Here is a 22,010-nt window from a genome sequence, read left to right on the forward strand (position 1 = left end):
ATAGTAGAGAGAACTTCTCTACTTTTTCACTTTCTATCACCAGGGCAACCTGGTGAAACACTCATGCATCCAGCACATGTGCTCCTGCTCTGGCTCTGAGCAAAGCTCTGTTTTTTGCTGGCATTGTTGGAGGGGAAGAAGGTTAGGCTGCAGCTTATCTTGAATTGACAATTAGGGAATGAGCTGGGAGCTGGGTTTATAAAAGCTCATGAGATAAACAAGGTGAAAAGTGAGGTCCATGCAGGATAAACATGGCAGGAATGAGGTTAACAGTGGCTTCTTAGGAAAAAGGGAATCATTCTGTGGGTGTCCCCAGAAACAACCAGATGAGTAGGGTGGGCCAGTGTGGGGTGGACTTACTCTGCCAAGGTAAGTTTGGAATTATTTTTTTAATAAGGAATTAGAAATCTTTAGATTTTTAAATAGAGAATTAACATAATTTTGATTTTTGAAGAGACATTATAAGTAGTAGTATGGATATGTAATGTAATGGTTGGGAGACCGCAAGACCAAGGAAACCACTATCACAGTATAAACATGAGGTAATCATGGCTTTTGACTTTTTCATATTTTTATAATGCCTTATATTGCCTTTGTGATCACGATGAGATTTAACTACAGGGAGTGAGGAGAGCAGATGGGGAGGCTGTGGAGTCTATTGGTCAGTATCCTGTTTGGAGTCAGACAGGCCCAGGTTCTCAACCCAGATTCTCTTTTCATAACTCAGTCTACACTTCTCTGTGTTTCTCAGTTCTCTCATTTCTAAAACAAGAATAATACCAGAACCTAAAATATAAGATTGTTGAAAGAATTGGATGGAAATGTTCTATATAGCACCTGGCATTCACAATATAATCAATGAATCTAAGTGCCTCAAAGGCCTCCAGGGCCAGGGATCCTCCTGCCTCTTCTTTCCAACTATTTGCATCCTTTTCTCACTTTTCATTGCACATCATCTACTCTGGCGTCCGCTTGGTTCCTCAGGCATGCTGCTCTCTGACCAATAGTCCTGCGTCCCTGCCGTGTCTTCTGTAATGTACTTCCAACATGCCAAGGCTGGTTCTGTCTCCACCTTTAAATTTCAATATATGTGTCACTGCCCCACAGAGATCACCCTCTATGGTGACCCCTTTGCAACTGGGAACTTCTAACACTATCCTGTTTGTTTTCTTCACTGTTTTTATCATGGTCTGTAGTGATCTTATTTTGCTCCTACATGTTTATTATCTCTGAACCTACTGCATGTATAGTTTGTAACATCATTGTCCATTGAATAAATGTTCATAGCAGTGGGGGTAGCAGTATTTATTGTTGTTTTTCTTATTTTTGAAAAGTGATAAGATCCTGAGATCTTTTGGAGCAGGGGTGGGTAAACTAAGGATCCTAGAAATTATTTTAAGCTCAGGAGAATAAACAGTCTCTGTTACAGGTATTGACCCCTGCAGTTGTTATGCAAAAACAACTACATATAATAAGCAAATGAATGAATGTGGCTGTGTTCCAGTGAAACACTTCTTACCAAAATAAATAGCTAGCCTATGGGCTTTAGTTTGTGGATTGACTGCTTTTAAGAGAATCTCCAACCTTTGAAATGATTGGATCCATTCCCTTAATCCTTCATTAACTATATTATTTATTCAGCTATTCATCATAGATTTTCTGAGGATCTATTATAGACTAGGTACTTGTCTGTGTATTTAGGATGCATAGATTATATAGCCCATTACTTTGTAGGAATACAGAGAGATAACTTAGCAATTACAATAGCAAGAGAGAAGTACTTCTTAGAGATATATGCAGAATACACAAGAGGAGGGAGATACAATTTAGCTTGGGCAGAGAGGGATTAAAGATATTCTAAATTAAGTGAGATGAGCTGAATCTTGATGCATAAATAGGAATTTGCTAGGTTGAGAAAGGGTAAGAGATGAATATATACTTATCAGAAAGAGGTGGTTATTTTGGGTGATTTGGACCCCTCAGAGGGACTAGTAACTCAGTAGGAAACACAATGGGGTATGTTTTGTAGGATTGGTGGGATGTGTAGATAGCTATTTAACACGTGCAGAGTTTGAGGTTCCTAGGGATGTTTAGATAAACATTTTCAACAGGAGAGAAGTCTAAGTGAAAGATATAAATGTGGGGGTCATTACCTCTTAGATGTGAGTTGAAGTCATGAAAATTGATGAGTAGATTCAGGGAGAAAGAGAGAGAAGGTAGGGTAAAGAAAATGCCAGGAAAGTAACTTTATACCCACATCTAAGGCATAACTAAAGAAAGATGTTTACAAGAGAAAAACTGTGGGGGAGGTGGGGGAAGTACCAGGAAAATGTAGCATTTGAGTCTTAAGTAAGAGGGAGTTTCCAAAGCAGAAAATGGTCAAAACTGCATCTCAGGAGAAAGCACAATAAAAATGCAAAGATTCTTTTGGAATTGGAAATTAGGAAGCAGTTGGCGACCTAGTTTTGAATGAGCAATTTTAGTACAATGTGGGGGTGGAAGTCACATATTAGTAGGTTGAAAAATGAATGAACAGTGAAAGCAAAGAGAATAGACTGCTATTCTAAAAATGTACCAATAAGAGCCACAGGTACTAATTGGAGTGGGAGCAGGGTCTAGTTTTGTTTTGTTTTGTTTTAGAGTGTGGTGGGAGATGTTGGAACTTGTTTGAAATGAGGGAAAGAGTGGCCTGTGGAGAGAAGCTGAAGGGTGTAGTGGTCGTTAACTGTTAGAACAGAATCCCCAGAAAGGTGGAAGATGACATGTTCAGGATCCCAAGGGTGAACCTTGTAATAGGTGAAAAGCATTGATTCTTTTAAGACAAAGGAGATGAGGAATAATAAAAAACAGAGTGGGTGAAGTGTTGGTTCCTATGCTAAGAATGAGAACAGTATAACTGACATCACCTAAGTGACACTTTACTATTTTTACCGCTGTTTTAATTTTACAAAAACTGTAGAATCTACCAAAGGATTAAATCAGATGGGAAATTGTTCCCTTAGTACAAACTGATGGGTTACTCAGATGGTAAAAGAGAGCACAGCCGCACAGCCATATTGCCATTCCCTTTGTGTCTAATGACCTTGGATGACCTTGAAATTTATCTTTCAGGGTGTAGAGGAACCTACAATTTGTTCTTTTGTCTTACCTCTTTCACTGTTACTCATTCCTCTATGCTGTTGAAATAGACGTTGACAATGACTTTATTCTCATTGTGCTCCCAAAGCTCTCTTTTCTTTGGCTTGCTTTCATTGAAATCAAGCATGCCAATAAAGCCCTGGAGGAATTTATTAAAAATTCAAGTATCGTCAGTCCAGACATAGGCAGCTTCTGTGATTCTAGGCTTGAGCACCAGCTAACAACTATTTTTTTTCTTTTTATTTAGCTAAACATTGTTCATATATTTTATAAATATTTATTGAGCACCTACTATATGTCAGATTTCCTTTGGCACCTGGGGTACTACAGTCACTGTACAGTATGATTGAATTCTGTGATGGCGAAGTCTTTGAGTTCAGGTAAACAGAGGGGAATCTATCCTGTAGTGAAGGCCCAGAAAAGTTTCTAAGATGTAGCGTGAAAAACAAAAGATTTGGAGCTTGGAAAAAAGGGATGAGGAAATGGCAGGAATGGAAGAAAGGGTATTTCAGGCAGAGGCCATAGTGCATGGGAAGATGGTGTAACAGCAATATAGAGTGTGAGGGGAAGGATGAGAGAATAGGCAGAAGGTTGTGATGGTCAAGCAAACTGTTATTTTAACATTTAACCTAAGAGCAAGATGATTCATTAAATGGTATTAAACTGGGGAATAATATGACCATATTTCATTTTAAAAAATACCATTTGGAGTGAAGTTTGGAGAATGGATCTAGGGTCAGCAGTGGGATGGGGTGAGGTAAAAAGGATTGGCGACAAGACCCTTTCTGAGGTTGTTACTGTCTACCCAAAATGATAGCCCATCTGATGTCGTGGGTTTTTTTTTTTGTGTGTGTGTGTGTGTGTCTGTGTGTTGGGAACTGGGGGGTGTTGGAGAGAAGTATGTAGGTGGGTTTTAGGAAGTGAATTTGATTAACTCCTTGACCCCATGAATCAAGTTCATATGAGAATAGATAAGGGAAAATTATTAAAGAATAGAAAGCAAGGAAGAGTAAAGTCAGGTCTAGCTCAGTGACAGACAACAGACAAGAACCCACCCCAAATTCTGGGACTCAGCTGAAGGGTGAGTCCTTGTGATTAGCTGAGCCATCTGTTTGCCTTTTAAAATAATAGTGAAGTTGAGGCTATCTAGATATTTGTTATCCTGTTATTTTTGACCTTGATCAATATGAATTTCACATGTCTGTCTGGTTTTTCATTGTGCACGAGCTGTTATCATAAAGCTTGTTTTCCTAGATTTTATATAATATAAAAAGGGGCCAAATATTTATCTTTACACATTTTAAAGCACAGGTTCAGAAGTAGGAAAGGAGTGAGTGGTTTGAGAAAGTAGAACGTCAAACCGGAGTGAAGAATAGACTCATGCCCACTGGATGCCCACTGTGTCCTGAATTTGTTTGCGTTTATTGAGGTACCATTGCTTTACAAGGCTTTATATAATTTAGGGGAATAGGTTCTTACCTCTTCCGATCTATGTTGCCATCCCACACTTACCACCTAAGCACCTAAAGTTCTTCAGCATAGACCATTAGCCCTTTCCCCTCTGTCTCCACCTCTACCCTCCCCATCTAGTAGCCTCAATTCTGTAGTCATAATTCTAGTGTTTGTTTTGGTTTAGTTTTGTTTTGTTTATTTATATTCCACATATGAGTGAAATCACCCAATATTTGTCTTTCTTCACTGACTTATTTCACTTATCCTAATCCCCCCTTCACTTCCATGCATGTCTTCATAAATTGTAAGATTTCATCTCTTTAATAGCTGCGTAATATTCCACTGTGTATATGTACCACATGTTCTACTCATCTGTTGTTGGGCACTTAAGTAATCTCCATAAATTAACTGTTGTAATTGGTGCTGCAATGAACATATGTGTGCATAGATCCCTTCCAATTAGAATTTTTGCATTTTTTGGATACACATACCAAGGCATGAAATTGCTGGATCATAGGGTCTATCTATTTTTAATATTTTCAGAAACCTCCATGTTGTTTGTCATAGAGGCTGGGCCAGGCTACATTCCTGCCAATGGTGCACAAGGGTTCTTTATTTCCATATTTTTGCCAACACTAGTTATTTCTGGTATTTGGATGTGGGCCATTCTCACAGGTGTGCGATGGTGTCTTGTGGTTTTGATTTTCATTTCTCTGATGATAAGTGATATTGAACATTTTTTTCATGTGCCTGTTGGCCATTTTTGTGTCTTTTTGGAAGAAGAGCCTATTTATGTCTTCCTTCCAAGTTTTGATTTGGTCTTTTGTTTCCTTTTTGTTGTGTTCTGTGAGCTCTTTGTAATCTTGGATACCTTAGCCTTATCTTGTCAGATACATGATGTGCAAATATTCTTCATTTTGGTAGCATGTCTTTTCATTTCAATGGCAACTTCTCAAACTGTTCATTAGTTTTTTAGTTTGATAAAGTCCCATTTATTTATTTTTCTTTTGTGTTCATTGCCATTGGTGTTGAGACTCAAAGTCATCCCTGAAGTCAAAGTCATAGAGTATTTTGCATGTTTTCTCCTATGTATTTTATGGTTTCCGGTCTAATTTCCAGTCTAACCTCCAAGCTTTTTTTTTTTTTTTGTTTAAGATTGATTTATTTATTTATACAAGTACTGGGTATAGTCAGAAGCACGGGAGGGTGAGAGAATTCACCAGAGCCAGAGCGGGAACAGAACAGGCAGACGGATGAAATACACTGCTGAGGGGAGCAGTGGGCGCGACAGGAGAGGTCTGCACACTACATGGGACCCTCGCCAGTGGCCAGGGATTGAACCAGCGCTGCAGACACTGCGGGCAGCTTCGCAGCCCAGAGCTCAACCGCTGTGCCACCAGGGGAGGCCCCCCTCCAAGCTTTTATTCCATTTTAAGTAAATTTTATAAAAGTGTGGTCTAGATTCATTTTACTGCATGTGGCTGCATGTGGCTGTCCAGTTTTCCACCATTTGTTGAAGAGACTTTCCTTTCTGCCTTTTTTTGTACTGGTGCTTGTGCTTCCCTCTGGAATTTTGATCTTACAGTTTCTGGTTGCTTTCTCAGCTAGATGTAGTCTTTCTAGAATTTCCCTTTATTTTTTTTTTCTCCAGGGACTGATCCAGGTGTTCCTCCTCTTGGGTCACCTTGTTTATTTTGCTGGAGTATATATATCTTGAGTTATTTTCTAAGATATTTTAAGGAAAGCAAATGCAGACTTTTGCAATTCTTGAAACTGTCTTTAGCCTGTATTTACTGGAGTGAATAAGTTTCTAGATTGAAAATGATTTTTTTTCAAAACAAGGATTTTCAGTGTTGCTCCCCCACCTTCACCTGCACACACCCATGATTCAAGTCTGAGAAATATTCTTTTGTAGGACACCTTAAAGCTTGAGAATCTTCTCAAGTCCTTAGTGTTTTAAAAATATACAGGTGTGTAGCTATCTGTGCATGTGTGAGAGAGAGAAAAAGAAAAAGTAAATAGAGACAGAGAGACTCAAAAAGGAGAGGGAGAGAAAGAGAGAAATTGATCTTGCTTAGTACTTATTAAGCTCTCAGTTTGGATTTGTGTTTCCTTTCAGCATTGGGCAATCACCTGAACTTCTAATTTGTTATTTTGTCTTTCTCTTTCTTTGTGGAATTGCTATTATTTGGTATTTGCGTCTCCAAAGTGTCCACTTTTTCTTTTTCTTTTTTTTCTTACCTCATGCTTTCCTCCTCCATTTGATCCTATTGGATTTACTTTCTTACTTCTTTATTGAAATAGCATTGGTTTATAACACTCTATATGACTTAGGGAATTAGGTTCACATATCCTCAGTTGGGTTACCACACTACACCCACCACCACATCACCCGTATGGACTTACTTTCTAATGATTCTGTTGAATTGTTATTTTGGTGGTTTTTAATTTCCAAGAATGCTTTCATAGGTCTGATGGCCTTTTTCATAGCATATTGTTCTTTATTTTATTGTTGCAATATCTTCCCAAATTTCTCTGAGGATATGAATTAGAGATTTTTTTTTTTTTTGGATATGTTTTCTTGTTTGAGTTTTCTCTATATCCTCAGGGATCATTTTTCTCTTTGTTTTCCTTAGTTTTTGTTGTTTGTTTTATCCTATGATCCTTCACTCTTACCGATTTGGCTGAACTTCCTCCAACTCTCTAGAAGTCTATCTCCTCTCCCCCTGGGGCGTGGTGAGCAGCGGGGAGGTGGAAAATAAATACTTGGTTACTGGACACTACATGCCTGCATGGAGTGCTCTGAGTAGGCTTTTCCTCTACTGCAGCAGATGCAAAAGCATCTGCCCTCCCCTGCCTGTCAGCCAGGGGCCTCCACCTGCATTCTGTGTTCCACAAATTGTTGAAATATCTGCCTCAATAAGTACCAGTCTCTTTTCTCTCTAGTGTTTAAGGTTCAAACATGTACAGTGCTTAATAGAAGGAACTCAGTAAATGTTTTTTTTTAATTAGTCATACTTCTTAAAATTTAGTTTCACCAATTTTAAATTAGAGAGAAAGCTCTTAAAAAATTAGTAAAAATAGAGCCTCCCCTGGGGGTGCAGGCAGTTGAGCGCAGGGCTGTGAAGCTGTCCGCAGCCTCTGCAGCGTGGTTTTGATCCCGGCTGGCCAGGGAGAATCCCACATGGCGCAGCAGACCTCTCCTGTCTTGCCCGCTGCTCCCCTAAAATCTTTAAAAAAAAATTAGACATTAAAAAAAAAAGAACCAGGGGTACAGGCCAGATGCGCGGGAGGGTGAGAGGATTCACCAGAGACAGAGTGGGGAACAGAACAGGTAGAATGACCAAAATACACTGCTGAGGGGAGCAGCGGGCGAGACAGGAGAGGTCTGCCTCACCATGTGGGTTGCTACACAGCCGGCAGGGATCGAACTGGCACTGCAGAGGCTGCGGACAGCTTCACAGCACTGTGCTCATCCACCTGCGCCACCAGGGAGTCCCTGTACCCCAGTTCTTGTATGCATAAATAAATTTTAAAAAGCTTTATTAAAAAATGAGTAAAAAATATCCTATTTTGTCTAGTACCAGCTAGTAGTCTCCTTTTCTACTTAAAATCTAGTCAGTGTTGATATCAGTATCTCTTAGTGTGATGTTCAGTATTGTAAATGTATCTGTTTCATCAGTTCTGTGAAAACATTATAAGGACTGTGGTTTTCAATGCACTCTATGGAAAAGACGTATTATTTGATCATATTATACTTTTCTGAGTTTTTCCTTAGCAAATAAAGTGCTTTAATTTTTCTTCTATTTTGAAATGCTAAAGCTATTTATCAGAAAATAGATGATTGAACTGCATTTGCTCATAAAAATATTATTACTTTTGATTAGCTTTGAGACTCTGATGATTTCCCTGAGAATCATTAATATAAATAGGATCCCAAGACTTTATCAATCCACATGTATAATATAGTAGCATGAGTAGATTTAGAATCAGTTAAAAATATCTTACTAATTCTGCTGATTCTGCTACTACAAATTCTCCTGAAGTTGACATACCTTTAAACAGCTTCTGTTTTTTTTTTCAAGATTTATTTATTTATGCATACAAGAATAGGGTACAGGCCAGAGGTGTGTGTGTGGGAGGGTGAGAGGATTCATCAGAGTGGGGAACAGGACAGGCAGAATGACTGAAATACACTGATGAAGGGAGCAGCTGGAGAGTCAGGAAAGATCTGCTGTGCCATGTGGGTAGCTTCCAGGCCAGGGATCGAACTCATGCTGCAGAGGCTGCAGACAGCTTCACAGGTTGTGTCTTAACCCTTTGTGCCACCAGGGAGGCCCCCAGTTTCTGTTTATAAGCAAATCTGTTCAGCAACAATAGTGACATTTTGTAGTATTTACATTACTTATACCTCCTGCTAATATCCTTCTGTCTGTGTACGCTTTTATTCCTGTTCCCGAACACATCCCTTTCCAAATCCCTTCTCTTACACCAACACTTTCTTTCCTTTACACACCGACTAAATATGTATAGACAGGTTAATTCTCCTTAGTGGTGATTTTATTCTAATGCAATGGAAAAACACATCGCCAGATATTTGTGAATCTCTGGATTCAATATAATCACTTAAGGTGACAGACAAGATCTAAACAGGTCACAGTTATTCTAAATACTTAATCTCTGTTTTTCAATTATAGTAAGAAATAAATCTCAATATTTGGACTGTAATTAATGAGACACATTGCATAAATAGCTTTATTTTATTTTGCAGATTTTTGCTCATATAGCATAGTAATTTTTTTACCATTGACCAAATCCTCATAACTCCAAAAATATTAACAAGACAGCAACTTTCATATTTCCCTTTTGTCCTGTATAATAAATGCCAGTTAGCCACCACAATTAATTTTTCTTCTGCTCATGATTCATAGGTTATAAACACACTGGTAGTAATGTTAGCTGAGCCTTTTTTGGTGCTTTTCCCTTTACCTTTGCTAAATAGAGTTTTCACATACAGTTAGAATCTAAGCCACTAGGCTGACTGATCCACTCAGGCCTCTGGTATCCACTTGCTAGTCATCAGTATGTGGCTTGCTGGGGTTTACTTGCTGATCACAGGGAGTGACTCACTGTTCAACCACTCTGCAGGAGAGGCATCTATAAGGTTTTATTGGTTTGTTTGTTTTTTCTTTTATATATTTTTTACATTATTCTTCATTTTTGTACAATGTTTGCTTTCTTCTCTCAGGTGTAGTCCCTGTGAAATTCCCACCTCCATTTTACCCATGCATCATCACTAAAGTCTTTTGTGTTCTTCCCACCCCTATTTTGATCCTACTCCCTCCCTCACCCCTGCAGAATGTCTTTGGTTTATAGTTTTCTGACCAAAATTTGCTTAGATTCTTTTTGAAGTGAAAGAATTTTTCTAAAGTCCCAACTGATTGTTTTATTTCTGTGTGTGTGATCTCAGTGGCGCAATGATCATGGTTCCTTTGCAGATTATTCATCTTTATAGGCTGTTTCTTGTTCCTATAACAAGGAGGCTTACTCTTTTCTCACACCCCACCCTAGAATTAATCAATCAGCACGACTTGCTGATTTTGTAACTTGCATATATCCACCTTATTCCATCCCTGCTCTCAGAACTTCTTACCTGCTGGGTCCCACTGGATTTCCTTACCACCAGTTCTGCCTCTCTTCAGCCCATCCTCCACGCCACAAATAGAACCATATTTGCCTTCCTTTAACATTCTTTATTGGCTCTGCATTGCTGTTGGGAGGGAGAAAAACCAAGCTCCTAAGTATCAGTTGAGTTCTTCCAGCCGACCTCTTCACCACCAGACCTGGCTCTCCCCGTGCTACTCAGGCAATAAGCTGATTCCTCCAGGAAATTCCCTTCTCTATTCTTAACTCCACTTGATCCTGTTTATCCTCTATGAGCCAGCTCAAGTTAACCTCTTCCAAGAGCACATTCTTGGTCAGCCCACGCTAGGCAAAGCCCCCCACACTCCTTTCTGTGCTCACACAGCTCAGGGTTCATTTCTCTGTCATGCCATTCAGCATGTTTTATTGGAATTGTCTGTGTGTCTGCTGTCAGTGTTAGCGGGAGCTGGGCCTCATTTATTTCTATTTTGTTAGAACTAGTGTGACTCCCGTGTTGTCCGGTCACTCAGGCAGCTGAGTGGAGCCAGAAGCTCTGCAATTCTTGTCTCCTTTTCTTCCTCCTCCTCCTCCTCATTTCCTCCTCTTCATTTTCACTCTCCTTTAGACAGTTTTCAGTTTCTGACCCTCCATGTTAGTTTTAGTGGCTATGCTACTGGCTGACTCTTCAAAAACTTTTATTTTAGTCATCTGTCTTTTGGGTTAAGAAAGGCTGATCTAGCCATCTGCCTGATTTCTGCTTTTATATTCCTTTCAGGTTTAGTTAAATAGCTAACTAGCCTTAGTGCTCTCTGTCTCTGTCTTTCTCTCTCTTAAGTGACAGCTGTTTTGCAATATAATTCAAATACCATATAGTATAATTCAAGTACCACGTGTAATTCACACACACAAACCCATTTTAAAGAGTAAATTCAATGAGTATAGTCTGATACAGAATTGTGGCGTCATCACCAGTGTCAATTGTAGAACATTTTCATGACTCTTTTGTTTCAAAAAGAAAGAAACCCTGTACTCATTATTAAGTTTGCATCATTTTCCCCACCCCAGATCCTGGCAACAACTCTTCTACTTCCATTTTCTATAGATTTGCCTATTCTGGATTTTTATATAATGGACTCATATAACATATGTCTGGCTTTTTTCGCTTGCCTTAATCGTCTTTTCAGAGTTCTTCCAATGCATGCATGTATCAACACTTCAGTCCTGCATTAGTGAGCTTGGGCTCTCAGAATCAAATACCATGAACTAGATGATGTAAAGAGCAAATTTACTGTTTCACAGTTTTGAAGGCTGAAAGTCTAAGATTAAAGTGGTGGCAGAATTGGTATTTGGTGAGGCATCTTTCTTCAGTTTGCTGGTGGCCACCTTCTTGCATGGCTCCATCAAACTTTTCAGTTGATGGACATTTGGGATTCTTTGGTAACTTTTTGTTCTTTCTGTACTGGTGAAGAGAAAACATGTGTTCTCTCTGCTAGCTCTTCCTTTTTGAATAAGCACACCAGTCCTATCAGAGCCCCATCTTTAGGACCTTATTTATCTTAATTCCCTCCTTGAAGGTACTTCTCCATTATAGTCATATTGAGGGTTAGAACTTTAGCATATACGTTTTTGGGGACCACAATACAATCCATCGCAGTTCCCTTTTTTAGTGCTGAATAATATTCCATTGCACGGGTGTCTCATGATTAATTTATAAATTCATTAGTTGATGGACATATGGGATTCTTTGGTAACTTCTTGTTTATTACCAATAATGCTACTGTGATCATTTGTGTACAATTTGTAAAAATTTCTCTTGGGTATATATCAAGAGAGGGAATATCTGAGTCTTATGGTAGGTAACTCTGTATTTAACATTATGAGGAATCATCAGACTATATTCCAACGTGGTTGTGCCATTTCCTGTTACCACTTTTAGTGCTTAAAGGCTTTTACTTCCCCTGCAGTCTTCCCACATGTGTTATCACCTGCTGTTTTATTATACCATTCTCTTGATGTGTAGCATTATCTGCTTGTGATTTTGATTTGCGTGGCCTCAGTGACTGTTAATATTGAGCATATGCTCATTTGCCTGTTGGAAAACATACATACTATTGGCTGTTTATATGATGTCTTCTTCATATAAAGACACCAGTCCTGGGCCTCCGTTGGTGACACAGGCGGTCGAGCACATTGCTGTGAAACTGTCCGCAGCCTCTGCGGCGTGGGTGTGATCCTGGCTGGCCAGGGAGAATCCTGCATGGCACGCAGACCTCTCTTGTCTCACCCGATGCTTCCCTCAGCAGTGTATTTCAGTCAGTCTGCCTGTTCTGTTCCCCACTCTGTCACTGGTGAATTCTCTGGCCCTGCTGCACATCTGGCCTGTACCCAGGTTCCTGTATGCATGAATAAATAAATCTTTAAAAAAAAATAAAGACACCAGTCCTTGTATATCCTTTGCCCAATTTTAAATTGGGTTGCCTTTTTATTATTGTTTTTATTGTTGAGTTTTAAGAGTTCTTAAAAGTCCCCTATTGTGTAAAGTCCCTTATTGTGTAAAATTAAGATAAGGGACAGTATAAGTTCCTTATGGTGATACAAGTATGTCATAATATATGATATGTAATTTCCCTCCCCATTCTGTGGATGATTTTTCCCTTTCTTGATTGACTCATTTGAAACAAAAATATTTAACATTTTGATAATACCCAATTTATTTTTCCTTTTGTTGTTTATGCCATTGTTGTCATATCTAAGAAGTCTGTCTAACTCAAATTTATGAAGATTTATGCCTAAACTCTTTTAAGAGTTTTATTGTTTTGGCTCTTAAGTTTAGAGCTGTTATCTATTTTGAGTTAAGTTTCACATATAATGTGAGGTCATTCCTTTGTATCTGTGCCTATTTGGTTATTCTAGATTTTCTCTTTAACTATTAATGATTTTGCTTTGCTGGCATGTTGATGTCATCCTCAGGTGATAGAGAATTTACTCTATCCTCAGGCAGCTCATTCCACATCATTTTAGGTGTGTCTGTCGTTTTCATCACTCTCCACACTGCAGGACTTTTCTACCTATATTAAAATTCACAGCTGTTCTATTACATGTTGAAGTTGCTAGTTAAGCTTTGGAAGAATAATGGCCTTAAGTTTTCTTGAAACCTTATTGTCTAACAATTATTTCGAGCAGTGCCTTATATACTTTTGGATTCTCGCCAAAGGATTTTAGTCACCTCTTTGCTTCATTATTAAAACCATGTTTTCCTGCCAGCATCCCAGATAATGATTTTTGCCCAGAAGCCACTTCTTAATTTTGGTATTGTTTGCCATCTGGAGAAGATGCAAATTTGCAACAAGTCCTATCTTCTTTATGTTGAACATTTCCTTTATGTTACTGTCTTAGGCTTATCCCTGTACTATTCCACTTTACCAGAAGGATTATAGATCTTCAGCACTCTAAGCAGAATTCTCCTTAGCTGGATTCCTAACATCGTTAGGTAAAGGCCTACATTTCGTATTAAAGTAGTTATCATTGTTTCTAACTTTCTAACGTGTACTAACAAGAATTTTCTGCCCATCAGTTTTCTCTCTTTCCTTTAGCCCCCACTGACTGTTTCCTCAGGGTTCATTGGCTTATGCTAAAAGTCTCTTGAAGTTCTTTAGGCTTTCAGTAATGCTTTCTTCAAGTTCCTTGTAACTTCCATGTCTATTTGGTTCCAAAGTCACTCCTATTATATATAATTAGGTTCTTGTTATGATAAAACACCTCTTCCAAGTGCCAATAACTGTATTAGTTATATGTTGCTGAATAACAAATCATCCTAAAGCCTCATCACTTAAAACTACAGTAATCATTTATCACCTAATGGTTTCTGTGAGTGAGGAATTTAAAACAGCTTATCTAAATGACAGTGACTGGGACCCTCTGATGAGGTTGAAGTGAGGTTCAATTAAGTCTACAGTCATCTTTACTTGTCAGTTTGACCGAAGATGGAGGGTCCACTTCCAAGATGAAGCCATTACTCATATGCTGACTAGTTGATGCTGATTGTTGGTAGGAGACTACTCCAGTGTGGACCATGGCACAGGGCTGCTTAAATATCCAGATGGCATAGCTGATTCTCCCTGAGTGAACAATCCAAAGCTCAAGGAGAATCAGCAATATTCATTAGACCTCAACTAAGAAGTCATAGTTTATCACTTTTATGACATAGTATTGGTCTCCCAGGTCAGCTCTGATTCACTGCTCAGGGTCATTGAGGAGTCATCTTGGATAATGGCTATTTTCTGGTTTTCTTTTTCTTTTAATGGGGAGTGCTTTCTGCAACTGCAACAGTAGTGTTAAGGACAACACCAGCAATGTCATCATCTATTGTGTGTTTATTACATGCCATGCTAGACAATAACTCTTTAGATGTGATTTCTATCATGTGGGTAGATGGTTGAATCCTCATTTTTATGTGTGGAAATTGAGGTTCCGACAGTTTAGTATTGCCTGAGATTATACACTGGATAATAGTTACATTAAATCCAGATCTTCAGTGCAATCCTGAAATATACCACTGTCATTTCTTTAATTTGTTCTTCTTTTCTCCTTTGGAGGAGTTGATGCCTTAATACTAAAACATTTGTTTACTGTTTCCCGGCATGAAGGAAGCTTGGCAAAAACATTTGCTGTTTGTTCATGTTCCTGAGCAAGGTGCGAGAAAAATTGTTTCTCAGTCATTTGAACAAGGCAAGCCACTTATCTACAAAATACCTGTGACAGAAGAAATTATTTCTAAAAGAAAGTAGGAAGATCTATAGTAAGATTGAAAAAAAGTAGTTTGGTTCATATATAAAAATATACCAGAGCATATAACTATGCATATAAATATGTGTGTTTTTATGTACATATAAATATACCAGACAGAAATAAAACACCAAATGTAAAATTATGAAGAAAAAAATGGACCTTAAATAAAAACTCTGAATCATTTTATTTGATGATTTTGTCTACATTTAGTTCTTTTCTTCTAAAGCAATGGATTGCACTTCCATTCTGGCTTTGCTCTCCTCTTTCACTTAGGCTAGATTACTTACGAATGAACTAGTGCCTCTACCCCAGTAGGCTATAAACTCCACTTGGAGACAACTCTTGCTTTTTTGTGAATTTCTCATATTACCTTGTGAAGTGCTTTTCCAGTGGTTGGTGCCTTGAATGCATATTAAATTGAATTATTATACATTTATTTTCTTAAAGTTTTTGTTTTATTGCCTGGGATATAAGAATATATTGGACAGTGATGGATGGATCTTTATCTCTATATCATTGAACCTTAAAAGTACAATAGTCCGATTCTAGATTGAAATATTTCTAGCAGTAGAGTCATATTTAAAAGAGAATCAATACAAAAAAAAGAAAAAATATAATTCTTCAAGTTTCATCAAAATAAGTATTTATCTTTCAAAAGAAAAATTAATGCTTTGTAATAATATTTACATTACTTTGTAAGACCAATACATATTTTAAACATTCAATAGCAGAAAATCTCTTTTGTTGTTCAAAAAGGAATTTTTTTTATTATTATTTTTTTGCAAAATAATACCAGAATATAAAGGCTTGGTAAAAAATCAGAGTGAGTTCATTTTAACTCATTTGTACAGGACTTGAATATTTGAACCTAGAGGTTTTTATGCTTATTAATTTTTGAAGTTATTGAAAGTCATTTCCCATCATCATTTTATTTATTTGCAATAGTCTTTGATCTGCTGTATGAAACATTTGTTTCACCTGCTTGTTAGAAGTATTTTTTGTTGGAGACACACAATGACAGACCCTGTTCTCTGTCTGACACGGGCCCTTTAAAAGTGAAAATGTGATAGAGCTTGGGGAAATAGTCATTGCTCTGTCTTCATATAGTAAACTGTTAATAAACTGAAGACAAATTGCTAATTCTTTTTTAAACTTTTATTTTAATATAACAGCTTTATTGATATATAATTAGAAACTATATACAGTTCACTCATTTAATGGTTGCACTACAATGGTTTTTAGTATATTCACAGAATTATACAGCCATCACCACAATCAATTTTACAACATTTACATGATCCCAAAGAGAAAGAAACCCTTTACCCATTATCAGGCACTCTTCATTTTTTCCTGCCAACTGCAGACCCTACTTCCTGTCTCTCTAGACTTGCCATTTTGGATATTTCATATAATGGAATGATACGTGACCTTTTGTCTCTAGCTTCTTTCATTTACATTAAAGTTTTCATGACTTCAATATTGTGATTTATAAGAAATATATATGTGGTCATTCAGATGACCAAAATATATTTCTTATATATATTTGGTCTTCATCCAAAAATACATATAACATATATTATTTTCTTGCCTGATTGCCTATTCTTGATGCATTTATAAAATGTTGAATACAAGTAGTGAGAACAGAGATCTTTGTCATGATCTTTGGGGAAAGCATTAATTTTTTCCATTGATGGTGTTGTTAGCTATGAGTTTTTTTCTGGATGCTCTTATCAGGTGGAGAATACTTTCTTTTATTCTTAGTTGGCTAAGTAGTTTTAATCCTAACTTTTGTCAAGTGATATTTTTTGCATCTACTGAAAACAGTATGTAGGTTTTTTTTAAACTCTATGACTAGGTAGTAGTAACTGATTTCCATATATAAAGCCACTCTTTCATTGTTGCATCAAATCTTACTTGGTCATGGTATGTAATTCTTCAAATGTGACTGATTTCAATTTGTGATATTATGGTGAGACTTTTGTATCTACGAGAGGTATTGGTCAATTTTCCTCTTTCATGATATTTTTTATCTGGTTTTGGTAATATTTATTGGTAATTTATTGGTATATTTATTTGGCAATATTGGTAAAATCAAGGTAATATTTGGCTCATAGGATGAGTTTGGAAATGTTCCCTGGGTGGAGGGAAGGCTATAATTTGTGAAGAACTGGTGTAAATTTTTCTTTAAATGCTTGCTTTAAGTCGCTGGTGAAGATATTTGAACCTGGGCTTTTCTTTGTGGGAACTTTTGGACTACCAATTCAACCTTTTTAAAATTAATGTATTCATATTTTCTATTTCTTCTTGAGTCAATTTTTATAGTTTTTCATTATTTGGGAATTTCTCCATTTTACTAGGTTACCTAATTTTTTGAGATGAAGTTATTCATAGTATGAATTTTTTTATTTCTACAAGACTAGTAGAGATATCCCTTCTTTTGTTCCTTATTTAATAATTTGAGTCTTCTATCTTTTGTTCTTGGTCAGTCTAATTAAAACTTTGTCAACTTTGTTAATCATTCAAATAACCAACTTTTGGGTTCTTTGATTTTGTCTGTTGTTTTTCTATTTTGTTTCATTTATTTCCATTCTTATCTTTATTATTTTCTTTTTTTTTCTTCTTTCTTCTTTAAATTTAGTTTTGTTTGCTTTTCTTTAGTGTCCTTAACTGGAAGGTTGCTATGTCAATTAGACATCTTTATCTTTAATGTAGGCATTTATAAATAAAACTTTCTAAGTAAACTGCTGACTCATGGTTCTTATTGAGATTTCATAGATGTTCTTATACAAATGTTTATTTGCAGTTACCCTTAGAACAATTCCCAGAGATTTTTTTTAAAGATTTATTTGTTTATATAAGAACTGGGGTATAGGCCAGAGGCATGGGAGGGTAAGAGGATTCACCAGAGACAGAGCGGGGAGCAGATCAGGCAGACAGACCGAAAGCACTGCTGAGAGGAGAAGAGGGTGGCAGGAGAGATCTGCGTGCCATGTGGGACCCTCGCCCTGTGGCCGGGGATTCAATTGGCGCTGCAGAGGCTGCGGGCAGCTTCGCAACCCAGCGCTCAACCGCTGTACCACGGGGAGACCCTGATCACTACTGCTTGTTAAACAATGATTATTCCCTTTGTAATGTTTGAACATTATTTTCAAGTTTGAGGACAGACCTGATTTGGAAATATTTGCAGCATCAGCTCCCTGTTCCCTCTACACTCATCTGATTCCTTCCCCTCCTAATCTTGACCTGGGGGGGGTCAGGGAACCATATCTGTGTACATTCTACCTTTACCTGCAACTGGCCACTGCCTCACTCTTCGAGGGAACTGCTGATAGAGAAAGGGACACTGTACACTCAGTCTGGCATCTGTATTTCCATACATAAGTGCTTTGTAGTGTGTAGAATCTTTATCGAATTTTAGACATTGTATATTTTACAAATATTCATTTTTAAATTATGTTTAATCTGCCATCTGATTAATCTTTCATTAGATAATACAGTAGACTAGTTATAGCATAAGAACACTGCTGAAGGATGTGCATACAAGCACTCATGGTAAAAACGGCTGCAGGTGAAAGTTGTAAATGGCTTCACTGGGGTGAGTATTTACCATTGATGCCGTCCTCTATCTTGCTATTAATTGAGAATTTTTTTTTTTTTTTTGGTTTGGGCTCATTTTAGCAGATTTAAAGAAAGCCTCCAATTCAAATGCTGCAAAATCTAATCTACCGAAATCTGGGCTTCGCCCTCCTGGATATTCACGTCTCCCAGCTGCCAAGCTGGCAGCCTTTGGCTTCGTCCGGAGCTCCAGTGTGTCCTCAGTGTCCAGCACTCAGTCTGTGGACAGCGCACAACCTGAGCAGAACCGCCTGAATCGTAAGTGGAGTGGATGGGCGGGCAGTAGGGTGTTTCTGGCTGCTCTTCTGGAGGGAGATGACCCACAGGCAGAGTTTCAGTCAGCATATTAGTAGCGGTAGTGTTTCATTTGCTCTGTTGTGATGCACTAAGAATTGCAGTCTACCATGGATGGGATTTCTAGAAATCATCTATTGAAGAAAAATAAGCATATTTGACACTATCATTTTCTCAGTTATGGGAAGTTAATGTGCCTGGGGAAAAAAAGACTTTTAAAATTTCTCTTAAATCTAGAAAATAAACTTATCCTGGGACTGATTCCAGGATTCTAGGTAAGAAATCAATGAGAGATCACAAAAAGGTGTTACCACAATGTGTTATTATTAAACCTAGTAGAAATCTTTTTTTTCACTTTTTAAAATTTTAATATTTATAATTTTTTACATTTTTTAGACCATATTTGCTTCCCCCCACCCCCTCAGATTGAGTCTCCATAGAATTTCCTTCCCCAAGGCACCTGTGTACCATCACCACAGTCCCCTGTGCTCCTCCCTCCCCCACTATGATCCCTCTCCCTCCTCCTCCCCTGCAGAATGTCACTGGTTTATAATTGTCTGTTTTTGCTTTGTTGTGTTTTGTGCTGTTATTATTATTTTTTTACACTGATGTCTTATTTGGTTCCCCTATATTCCTGTTATAAGTGAAACCATCCGATATTTTTCTTTTTACTTCTGGCTTATTTCACTGAGCATAATTCCTTCTAGCTCCATCCACGTTGCTGCGAATGGCGTGAGTTTATCTTTTTTGATTGCTGAATAAACCTAGTAGCTATGAAATCTTAGAGTTAAGAATTATTTCATCTGCCTGTGATTACTTGTATTGCTTTCATATTGGTGGATCCAATCTTTGACTGAATTTATAAAAGTTAAGTAATTGATGTTAAAAAAAAAAAGGAAAACTGAGCTGAATTTCTTTAAGTCTGTGCCCAGGAAGGTACCCATTAGCTGAGATGATACCACTCCAGGCCTGTTTCCTGAAACTGTATAGGGTTATTAACTGCACTTTCAGGTATGAACTAGTAGCCTCAGAGCAAGTCATATCAGTTGCTGTCCCTAAAGAAAGTGCCAAGGCTGCCCCATTCCTTGAGTCTCAGAAGACCCCATCTCAGCCTCAACTTCAAAGTATTTGTTATTGGATCTGAGGCAATGGCATCTTCCAGGTTAGTTAGCAAGTACATGCCAGATGGCCAGGAAGATCTTTAGAGGTTTTCCTGTGAAGAGCTTTTTTAAAGGGATTGTAGTAGAGAAATCAACTTGTATTAATAAGGAGGGGTGAGTGGAAGAGAGATTAAGAATGAGATTTATTTTACTTTCCAATCATTTCTTTTCTCCAAGCTTGTTCTTTCTCTAGCTTTCCTTGGCTTGAAGTAATGATATATGGAACATTTGTACCTTTACAGTTCTAAATTTTGGCCTACTTGGTTATTACTTAAAGTATGATTAATTACATTTTCCTTCATCTTGATTTGTTTGTAAGCATTTTCAAGAGTTTCTTTACTCACTTGGTTTCCTGAAGATACTGTGGCTGACATGGACTTCATTTGAAGATTACCACTGTAATTAGGGATTACATCAGAGTGCAGAAGTCTCAAAATCTGCATAACAGATATAATAAACAACTGTTGTCAAATGTCAAATGTCAATTTAAAACTCTTAGTTTTAAATATGAATGTGCATATTGACAGCCTAAAGATTTTAAAACACAGAGCAACTATTGTCATGAATTTTAGTAGTAAAATTTCTAGTGATATGTTTCTCTTCTGTGGGTAGCATGAAGGAAAAAGCCTCATATGGTATATATCTTAAGAAAAACTTAAGATTTTGATTCTTTAAAAAAAAAACAACAAACTACAAGCTGAGCTAAGCCATGTCTCCATGGCAGCAGCTTTTGCTGGAGAAGAGCTGACAGGTATGGATGAAATAATTTCAAGTGTGCTTAGAGCATTTCTTCTCACCTCTGCTTCAGAGGAAACTAGGTAGAGCCCCCCTGAGCACTCAGGGAGAGAAGAGCTATTGTGCGCCAAAGAAAGTAACTCCTAGTTTAAAGACTTCATAGTGAAAGCAATAATTTCTCTATCCAGAGTTGTTTTCTGTTTAAAAAAGCAGATGTTTGAGTTCATTTGTAATTATTTGCCACCTAAGTATATGTAAAATTTGTATTTCACCAGGAAATCACAGGAAAACATGTGTATTTGAGTTGATGTCTTAGTATACCTTTAGCCATTATGTTTATACTTGTTATTGGATTTAGTATGAAAAGTTTTGTTTCTGTTCTTTAGTGCAGCATAACACTTTGATGATGTTTTAAATAAAATATGAAGCTCTTGAAAGAGCTGACATTCCTTAGATCAGATCCTAAGAGTAAAGCTTTATGGTTTAGCTCATGGAAACAGCTAACATGATATCAGAGTTGGCTCTTGAAACACCAGACTTCCTTCAGGCACTACTTTCACGTCGGATTCATTGGAGAAACACCACTGTAATTAGAGATTGCACGATGGCACAGTAGATATCTCAAAATATGAAATATGACTATAATAAGGAACTATTTGCAAATGTGCAACTCATATTTTTATGTATACTTGCGTGTTTATAAACAGTCTGAGAGTACCCACAGTGGCTGTGGTATGCTATATTTGGGACACTTTTAACTGATTCATTATGAACTTACTCATGTTTCCTGGGCAACTTCGGTTTAGTTGCTGCTCTTCCTATGCTGTTTTCCTGGGTACTGAGGGGCTAGTGATGGTGAATATAGAGAGGGGAGCCTGTGAGCCTCCTGGGCATGAGCTGTCTGGTGTGGAATCTGTGCTATACTTTGAGTTCAACTTTATACCACTAGTTCAGACCCACTAGCAGAGGTTTCTTAAGTAGGTGCCCTTCTGTATTTTTTCCCCATAGGTTTTGGCAAAGGTAAGAGACCCAGGACAGTGAATTGTGTCTACAGATGCCTACAGATCCTTGGAACCTGAGGCTGTCTTAGCATCCAGTCTACCTCTCACATTAGAGCTGAGCAATCTGGGAATAGAGTGACTTGCTCCAGGTCCTGGTCCTGTTCCTGTTGTGTGGGGAAGATAC

The 22,010-nt window shown here is 37.7% G+C and overlaps 1 protein-coding gene across 1 annotated transcript in view; it reads left to right on the plus strand.

Moving 5' to 3' along the window:
- MTUS2 (microtubule associated scaffold protein 2) overlaps positions 1-22,010 on the plus strand; it is a 567,791-nt gene that overhangs the window by 261,914 nt on the left and 283,867 nt on the right. The window contains 1 exon segment of the mRNA XM_054701460.1: positions 18,700-18,894. Coding sequence (XP_054557435.1) covers positions 18,700-18,894 — 195 coding nt within the window.

This window comes from Talpa occidentalis, unplaced genomic scaffold (assembly GCF_014898055.3).
Source record: "Talpa occidentalis isolate TD23 unplaced genomic scaffold, MPIMG_talOcc4v2.1 talOcc4.5, whole genome shotgun sequence".
In the NCBI taxonomy this organism is placed as follows: domain Eukaryota; kingdom Metazoa; phylum Chordata; class Mammalia; order Eulipotyphla; family Talpidae; genus Talpa; species Talpa occidentalis.